Below are 10,121 nucleotides of genomic sequence, written 5' to 3' on the forward strand. Positions count from 1 at the left end.
ACACTGTTTCCTCATTTGAAAATGGAAGAAATTGGAACAGCTAATTGGTGTAGTGGATAGATCACCACCCCTGAATTCAGGAGTGTAATGATCGGGTATTTTAAATCAGCTGGAGTCAGGAACTCAGGTTAAGAGGAAAAATCTTCAGTCTTTATTCAAGTGATGAGGTGAATAAAGATTGCGATAGCAAATATAGGCAAGAAAGATTGCGATAGCAGTATGGGCAGCTGCGACAGGAAATCAGCTAACAGAGCAAGTGAGGGCTGAGCTCTCCTCCCCTTCCTTTTTCACTCCCCTGCCTCCACCCACCAGAACCATCATTTCCTATACAATACATCAGGACTTGCACAAAGAATAGGCGGGGGCCATTCTTTCTCCAAGCTTATATATTAATAGAGTATGGTCCAATTACTATTTAGCCTCATGTGCTTGGGACCTCAGTGCATCAACTCAAGCCTCAGCCCATTACACAGGAGGACCTAAATTCAAATCTGGCCTCAGACACTTAACACTTCTTGTCTGTGTGACCTTGGGCAAGTCACTTAACCCCAATTGTCTCAACAAATCAACAATAAAAAATAAACAAACAAACAAACAAACAAAAAAAACCAAAAATGGAAGAAATTGCACATATGAAGTCTTAATGTACATATTATCCTATGTCTTGAATCCCATTTATATTCCCTTGGGCAGCCTAAGTTTCTCACTTTTCTCCTTCCCATTTTATGCCTCCCTTGATGTTAATATTTAATAAATTACTGAACGAAGATACTTTTCATAGTAATAACTGGCATTGTGAAATTTTAACACATACATTGGAGACTCATTTTTGAGGAGGGCATTTAAAGTTCACTCTTAGTGAAATGTTTTTTAAAATATCTCTTTTAGGCCACCTCAAAATTGTTTTTTGTTTTTGTTTTTCCCCTCCTAGCCTATCAACCTTAAGTGCCTAAGAAAGCTAATAAGCTTCGAAAAGATGCCCCCCACACTCATTTTCTGTTTCTTAATTTCCATGGATATAAAAACCATATTGACTATACTAAAGGTGTTTTGAACTACAAAAGAGAAAGTATATAAGAACTTGAAGTGTGATCATTTACACTTTCACAACATATCTCCATAAAAGAGAGAGAATACATAATATTCTGAAACCATTTGAGGGGAAGGGTGTTTGTTGCTGTTGTTGTTGTTGTTGTTGTTGTTGTTTTTAATAAAAATGTCTCCAGGTTCTTTTAACACTTTTTTAGGCTTATTGTGATGTTTTTACAATAACTGAATGCCAAAACAATAGGCTGTATGTCTGTTTAGGTAAAATATTCTGCTTGCAGTTAATAAGATTAGAAAATCCAAGCGTAACCATAAAAGTGTTACATCATCGTCATCTTACCAATATAGGGCTTTGTGTAATGGCTGTGACATCATGAGGTGAAGTATTCATTTTTAAGCTTTAAGGGGTGGGGGGGAAGAGAAACCTTTACTGCAGTGTATCCAATAGCAATGTGATATGCAAATCAATTCATATTATCTGTGCGCTGATTGGCTTGAGTTCTCCCGAATGTCACTGTCTCACCACCCAGCAAAGAGCTATTTTATAGCTGCCTAGAGATCAAATTATTACCGTAGAGAAGATCTTTATTTTTTTCTGTGTTTCATTAGCAGAATATTATAAAACAATAAGCATGCAGGAAGAGAGGCAGACGTTTTGCAGTGGGAATTAGTGAAAGTATGTCCGTTGGGGTTCTTTGTTGTTGTTTAAAAATATTGTGATATCTAAGAAACAAAGTATTATCTGGGAAATGATGAATAAGGAAATGCACAGCTTCGGTAACATTAGTTGCACCTAAATGTCTGATTATGCAGTTTCTGTGATATCATCATAACCTTAGGTAGCTATAACTTTGTTTCTTATTATCTTTTAGTATTCTTCATCTGTATTCACAAAGGCGGGGAAAGCTTTCTCACAAACAACAGCTTTAACATCACCAATCTATTCTACTGTACTTTCAAGAGAGCCAAAAAAGAAAGAAAGAAAAAGAAAATAAAAAGGGAAAGAATGAAAAAGGGGAAAGCATATTTATCTCCAGAAGGAGAAAGAAATGTCATTTCAAAATCTTCCCAAGGCTGTTCATTTTAGTCGTATTTATCAAGGTAGAATGGGTACCATATGTTATGCGGCTTGGCAGGAGGGCGGGGGGCGGGGTGTGTTCAGTTTCTTCCAAGTAATATACATATCTGCGTATACAGATGATTAACAAGGACAGGGGGTAACTTGTGCTAACCGATTTCCCTTCTTCCCAATTAAAATAAAATTATGTTGTTGTTGTTTTTTTTCCTCGCTCCCCTCTATATACCAGTCTTTCTGCTAGCTTGCAAATTCAAGAATCAGCTTGGGAATGATTTGAGAAAGAAACTAAGAGAAGCTCTGATACCCAAAGAAGGAAAGAGAAAAAAAAAATCTGGGAGGGGGGAAGGGGAGGAGGAAGAAGGGAGGAGGAGTGCAGGGAAGCTGGGGAGGAAGGGGACGGGCACTGGTCGCAGGACCTAATGCATTGCAAAGTACTACAGTGCGGTGATGGGGAAGGAGAGAAGAGCATAATGAGTTCTTTCCAGGCCCTCACTTTGAATGAAGGCAAAGAAAAAGTTCAGAAGCCACAACAAGAGGGGCCAAAGCCTTTATATTCCCAGGAGGACCGGACAGGATTCTCAATAAATCCAGCTAGCAATGATAACGGTTTGCTGCTGCGGCTGCCCTCATTGAGGCGGTGGCTGCTGCCTCTGCTGCTGCTAGTGCTGCTGCTGCTGCTGCCGCCACCTCTGCTGTTTCTGCTGCTGCTGCTATTTCTGCTGCTGGTGCTGCTGCCCCTGCTGCTGCTGCTGCTGGTGCTGCCGCTGCTGGGGCTCCTGCGTTACTGGGAGAGATTGTGCCGCTGCGACAGGGGAGGACGAGGCTAGTAGCTCAAGGAGGCTTCAACGCGCAGGCGCTGTTGGAGCCACTGACTAGATCCTCAGTCAAGGTACTAAGGCAAAAAAAAAAAAAAAAAAAAAAAAAAAAAATCAGCAATTTATAGAAAGAAGAAGCTATAGTCTGTCGGGATATCCAATACCAACAGGTAGGAGGATATGTTCTTAGTTAAGTTGGGGGGGTTGATGGGGAGGGGGGGTTCGATGGTGATGGAGCTGCAGGTTCACGGGCAGAGATACCTCCCTGTGGTTTTTGACAATAAACTGCATAATGGAAGTACACACAGACAATGCATCTTCAACAGGGCTTATTGGGAGCTCCTTGTCTGGAGAGCATTTCAAGACTGAGGGAAATTGGGCTGCGAACCACCAAGAACAGCTCCCTTGCAACACAGAAGCGATTTCTCTTCCCATCTCCGTGTATGTACTGTGTGTGCATGTGCATGTACCTATTATAAATCCAGGGGTGGCGGATTTCAGGTTTCGTAATATGCCTGGTGCTGTCGGTATTTACCCGAGGACACACCAGTGGGGAAATTAAAATCATCCGACGCAGGTTTTGTCAGGGTTTTTGGTGGCTTAGTCTGGGTGGTAGAAGAGTAGCAAAGGGAACACGCTTTTAGTGGGGGAAATAACTGAAAAACCTGGCTTCCCTGGCATGGCCCCAAACCCAGCATCTGGGTACCCTGTAAATGATTTGCTTTTTGCTTTAAAATATAGCTACTTGTTGTTTGGAGCTGGGAATAGCGGTGTAAATGGGAGAGGCTTAATTACCCAAGATATTCATTTGAACCCGGGCGGCCAAGACTTACAAATCGAAGTGCTTTATTCCTCTGGGTGTGTTTCCTTAGCCAATATTTACATTAACCATAACTAAGAATCATGTGGGTTTAAAAGAGAAAAAATTCTCGCCAAAAAGGTGGGGGAGGGGATGGGGGAAGGGAACGACAAAAGACTAAATCACATCACTCTTGTGTCCTCCTAGGACCGGTCTCTATTCATTCTAAATTCTAATGGATGAAATCATGGCTTAGGAGAAAGAGCAAATACTCTTCTGCCTAGACAATATGTAGAAACGATTGTTTCTGATTCATGTGCTTGAAGGGCTTTGCTTAAAATACCTAAATTTTGCAGGGGTTCTTTGGGTGTGATCCATATCAACAGAGCAGCTATCTGTAAAACATTGACAAATATTAAGACCCCAGACATACGGAGGTAATGTTCCTTTCTCTCCATGTCTTTTATGTTAGCAGTCTCAGTAGGTTTAATTTTACATGCCAATGATTAATTCCTAAGTTGACACCATTTAAAATTAGGAATATTTCATTTTTGATATCTCAAAGGTATTTAAGTAAAATGTACCTTTCCCATAACACAGAGACCATTTCTGAACTAGATCACCTAAGAAATCATAAACAAAGCAAATCCTTTGAAATCTCAAGCAAACTGAACACTAGCATGCAGCTGATATCTAGGTACCTTAAATGTTTGCCCTCCCCCCCCCAAAAAAAAATCACAACATGTAAAACAAAAAAAAGAGTACTACATTTTACAACTTCATTTGCTTTCCCATAAATTAATGGCTTAATGTTAGTACTTTTTGACATCATTGCTTGTTAACTTAAGAACTGATAGCTCAATTTTTTTTCAGATATTCTAATGGCAAATCAGATGGAAGAAAAGAGGATGTATGACTAGACACCAAATCAGTTCTTTTTTGTGGATTACAGTGGCAGTAAGATGTATGGATCTATTTCTTCCTTGTTCTTAAATATAGATCATGAGACTTGACTGAGGCAATATCCTTAGCATCCATCCATCTATGGCGAACTATAGCCATGCAGCTGACAACATTTTGCAAAATCTCTCTCCTTTAACCGCCTTTCTGAAACTGACTTCCCTGGGTTTCATAATAGGAGTCAGCGTGGTGGGTAACCTTCTGATCTCCATTTTGCTAGTCAAAGATAAGACCTTGCATAGAGCTCCTTACTACTTCCTGTTGGATCTTTGCTGCTCAGATATTCTCAGATCTGCAATTTGTTTCCCATTTGTATTCACCTCTGTTAAAAATGGCTCTACCTGGACTTATGGGACTCTGACTTGCAAAGTGATCGCCTTCCTGGGGGTTTTGTCCTGCTTCCACACTGCTTTCATGCTGTTCTGCATCAGCGTCACCAGGTACCTAGCTATAGCTCACCACCGCTTCTATACAAAAAGGCTGACCTTTTGGACTTGTCTGGCGGTCATCTGTATGGTGTGGACCCTCTCTGTAGCCATGGCATTCCCCCCAGTTTTAGATGTGGGCACTTATTCATTCATTAGGGAGGAGGATCAATGCACCTTTCAACATCGTTCCTTCAGGGCTAATGATTCCTTGGGATTTATGCTGCTCCTTGCCCTCATACTCCTAGCCACACAGCTTGTCTACCTCAAGCTGATATTTTTTGTCCACGATCGAAGGAAAATGAAGCCAGTCCAGTTTGTAGCAGCAGTCAGCCAGAACTGGACTTTTCATGGCCCAGGAGCCAGCGGTCAAGCAGCTGCTAATTGGCTGGCAGGATTTGGAAGGGGCCCCACACCACCCACCCTGTTGGGCATTAGGCAAAATGCAAACACCACAGGCAGAAGAAGGCTGCTGGTCTTAGACGAGTTCAAAATGGAAAAGAGAATCAGCAGAATGTTCTACATCATGACTTTCCTTTTCCTCGCCTTGTGGGGCCCCTACCTGGTGGCCTGTTACTGGAGAGTTTTTGCAAGAGGGCCTGTAGTTCCAGGGGGATTTCTAACAGCCGCTGTCTGGATGAGTTTTGCCCAAGCAGGAATCAATCCTTTTGTCTGCATTTTCTCCAACAGGGAGCTGAGGCGCTGTTTCAGCACAACCCTTCTTTACTGCAGAAAATCCAGGTTACCAAGGGAACCTTACTGTGTTATATGAGGGAGCATCTGTAAATCTTTAGCCTTGTGAAACACTACCCTTCTCTGCTAAGCAATTGTGGCCTGTAGCCATATCTTGAGAAGAAAAGCAAGAATGGGATCAGCAGTTGTAAGGATTTGGGCAACATTCTGCAGTCCTTGCATTAGTTCACCTATAATCCTATTTTAAATCTAAAAGTGTTCCTGCTGACCATTGGTGAAGGTTTGTAATTAAGAAAGGACTGAACCACTGCCCTAAATTTCTCTATGTGGTTGAAATCTAGATCCTGAAAGTAGCAGGTGCTAAGTATCAGTGCTAAATGCTGTGTATATCACTACATAAAATAAGACCATCAAAAAAGATTAGCATTGGACATCTTAATAAATTAAGTTGACATGAGGTAAATGTGTTGATAAAAAAAAAAAAACTAATTTTAGAAGTTTGAAGACTTTGAAACATTTCATACTCTTATTGTTTTTGCAAAGACTAATTACTGGGGGACTTAAAGTACTGTAATCAACTAAAGATGTGCCATGCATTATTGGATTATCACACTTAAAAATCTGTTTGCCTTGTAAGTTTTGGGGACCATTCCAAAAGCAGGATTTTGGTTCCATTTTGAGTTTACTTCCCGCCCCACTCCCACCCCCAAATATGTTACTGTTTCTAAATGCCATTTTTCTTACTGGTAAAATTACTAGCATTGGACTATGTTATGTAGTTTTTTTGTTGATTTGGTAAAAAGGTTTACTCAACTCATTTTCTATTTTGCAAATACTAGATATCTGTCTGGTAGGCAACATTAATGGTAATATCGAGTCATAATTGAGCAGTCAGAATAATACAGAACAAACACATGTTGCCTTAAAGGGTTATCTAGTATTTTCCATTTTATTTATCATTGGAGCAAATAGGCAAGGAAAATTGAATCCGTAATTCTGGTCAGTCATCTGGGAGTGCATGAAAGATCACTTAATCCTCTCTTTCCTTTTTCTCCCATGGTTTGAAAAATTAGGGTGCACATCATTGGGATAATGTGAATCTTTTTTTTTTTTTTTTTAAGGTGTGCTGCCCATTCTAGTTTGTTCTGAGAAACACAGGCAGTTGATGTATGTTTATATTTTGAGTCAGCTGTCATGGGGAGACCGCAGCTTAGTATGATATCTTGCACAATTTGTGGAGCATTTATTCTACTGAAGGCACAGTCTTGTTTATACTTTCTGCACATTGGGTGTATTGGTCGTTTTAAATTATTTAAGTTTTAACTTGTGAAAGCTTATAATATGATTTCTGGTATTTTAGAAATACATTAGAGTCTGTGAGTCTCATTCTTTAAGATACAGATGTGTGAATTTCAATATAAAGTTGCATTTGCCAAAATTTACCTGTGTAGCCTGTTAATTTTCTTGGAATAAAATTTTACTTTTTTTTTTTCAATTTGCCTTTAAAAATTTACCTTAAAAAAGTTTTGTTAGGAAGCACAAACTAGGGAGATTGTAGGTGTGTTTATTATTTTCTGTTGTTGCCATACTCCCAAAGTATAAAATATATGAATGATGGGGAGCACAAATCTGATAAATAATATCTTCAATTGCATTGTTGTATGGTTTAGCATAATCAACCCTTATTCTTGTTCTAAAAGGCCATTTTTTATTTGAAGGTGCAAACCAACATACTTGGTTGTCTAAGAATTTTGAAATAATTGTGAAAAGTAGATACAGTTTAGTACCATGAATTTGCAGCTTATAAGAAGCACAATCTACAGTAAATATCTGACAAATTTAAATCATTTTCTGGCAATATAACTAGAAATAATGTGGTGCTGGCCCCTTTTGTTGTATAGTATTTTTGTATCCACAAAACTCATTTAAGTATAAGAAAAAAAAAAAAGATATTACTACAAGTCAGAAAAGTTCACGATAATTTAGAATGATATATGAAACCATTCAGAGTTTTGTTCATATAAGTGCAAAGAATTCAATTAATGATTTAGTGAGCAGTCTGACCTCATTTTCTCTTTATATCAAAGTTGATTGGATCTGTGGCTAAAATGAATACACTACATTGAAGTGAATCTTAACATATAAATAATGTGCTTCATTTGTACATGAACTAGACCTGGGATTTCATTGGCACAGGGCAGTCCCCGGTGAGGAAACTACCTCTACCAATCCAGGTCAGCACCTTCTTGGTAATTTAAAGTTTTAAAGAGTTGTTCAGACCTTTTAGAAGTGAAGTGATTTGCTTAGGAACAAACAGCCAACGTGTCAGAATTTGTTCCTTTGTCTTCCTCACTTAGAGATTGGCTCCCTAACTAATATATCATGCCGCTTCTCTCATTGACATGAGAATTATTAATATCATGGTCTGAATCATAATGGAGGACTTTTTGCCAAAGGAATGTTATTTTGATTATATCCAATTGCAAAACAATCTTCATTGGGAAAAATTACAGTGATTACAGCTATGGTGTACCTTAAGCAGGAAGACTTCTAATAATCATTAACAACTTCAACCCCATAGCTGCCTCCTTGAAGGTCTGTGGAGACAAGATGTTAGGACATTAGTATCCATTTCATGGAAGAGAACAGTTTAAGAGTAGAAAAGCAAAGGGATGATTTCTAATATATTTTGCTTCCCATATACAAAAATATCTCATAAGTAAACAAACATAAGAAAATTATAAACCAAATTGTCCTGAAAGTCTTGGTAAAATGGAAGCCACTTAAACATGATGTGGTTTAAATTGCCTAATTGTTATTTCAACATACATATAACTAGATTACTATTGCAGATCAGATTCTAAACAATGAACTGGTTTCCAGTTGGTCAGCATTGTTTTTAAGTCATCAAGATCACTGTGAAAGACAATGTGACATAATGGATAAGCCAGGGAGACCTGAGTTTCATCTCTGACATCCTGACTATATAATCCTGAATAGATCACTTCATGTCTAAGTGTTCTGGGCAACTCTTTCAGACCATAAGTTATAGAGCATGTGCTAACTTGCAATGGTAGAGGGAGTCTTCTTACTTGGGAATTCTCTATACCAATAAAATCACAAATTCAGTCTCTATCCCTTCCCTCTGAGCTAACTAAAGTTACCAGAATACAAATGGTTGGTCTATTTTTGGTTTCTTAATGACATATTCAGATCGACTGGCCTTCCAATTGAAAGCTCAACTGTTGTGACAGTTGGAAGTAACTGATTTAACATGAAAATGATCTAATCAGGGCATCTTATAGATATAGCCCCAGTGCTTCCTAACTGTTCAATGCAAAAGGCACATGTTGTCAACAGTAATGATGTGCTGTGCCACATATACTAACTCACCATCTGTAGAGTCTGTGCTTTGAATTTCTAGTAGCAATGATTAGGTTGCATTGATCTACCCACACACTTTGTGCCCAATGGTCTATATTTGTGAGATAACTGGCTAACAATAGGGGTGTAGTCTGTGGCCATGGAATTTTACCCATTGATTTACTGAGGCATATGCCATGCATGAATTTCCAAAATGTGATGACTATGCCATGCAAAGTGAATGGCTTGGAGATGGAAAACATGGGTTGAACACCTGAATTTCCAAACAAAGAGAACATCTGAATTTCTGAACTGTTCCCTCTTTGTTCAATTTCAGCCTATTGTGTTTTGGTTGTAGTAGGTTTGACCTGACTCAATTTACCATGTTGATTTGTGCTTGCTAATCAACAATCTTGTCTGCTCATTCTTTTGTTTCTGCTCTCTTGGGTAAAATCTGATTAACTTATACTTGAATAACAGACATGGTATTCATGGATATGAGTCAGTCTTTCCTCCCACTTTCCTTGGATTCTTTTCAATGCCTTATCTCCCATGTCCCCTTAGGGCTCCCTGAGATCCCCTTCAAATCAGTTTCTCTTCCACTCAAAGAAACCTTGAACCATCCATTCACACACCAGTTAGGCAACCAATTATGGTATGACTAGGAGAATTGCACAATGTAGGCCTTTAAAATTGCAACTTGAATGAATGAATGAATGAATGGAAAAATCAGCAACTATTGATTTTCAATCGTTTTTGCCAGTTGTGTGAAAGAAGCACAGCAGAGCCAAAAGGATCTTACACTCCCAATCTTGTCTGTCAGTTTTAAGAGTAGTTAAGTCTCTTGCAACACTTAACTGAGGTGTAAGTTTGTCTTTCCTTCCCCACCCCCTTCACCTTCATATTTACTCCCAAGTCTATCAGGATAGTAAGCCCTGAAA

General features: G+C 39.0%; 1 protein-coding gene across 1 annotated transcript; it reads left to right on the plus strand.

The window, feature by feature from the left end:
• Positions 1–3,138: 3,138 nt before the first annotated feature.
• On the plus strand, positions 3,139–7,255 carry GPR85 (G protein-coupled receptor 85). The gene is given in 3 exon segments (XM_052000968.1): positions 3,139–3,381; positions 4,613–5,831; positions 5,834–7,255. Coding segments are annotated over 2 exon segments (1,125 nt in total). The 5' UTR covers positions 3,139–3,381; positions 4,613–4,783; the 3' UTR covers positions 5,911–7,255.
• The last annotated feature ends 2,866 nt before the right edge of the window (positions 7,256–10,121 follow it).

This window comes from Antechinus flavipes, chromosome 5 (assembly GCF_016432865.1).
Source record: "Antechinus flavipes isolate AdamAnt ecotype Samford, QLD, Australia chromosome 5, AdamAnt_v2, whole genome shotgun sequence".
Classification (NCBI taxonomy): Eukaryota; Metazoa; Chordata; class Mammalia; order Dasyuromorphia; family Dasyuridae; genus Antechinus; species Antechinus flavipes.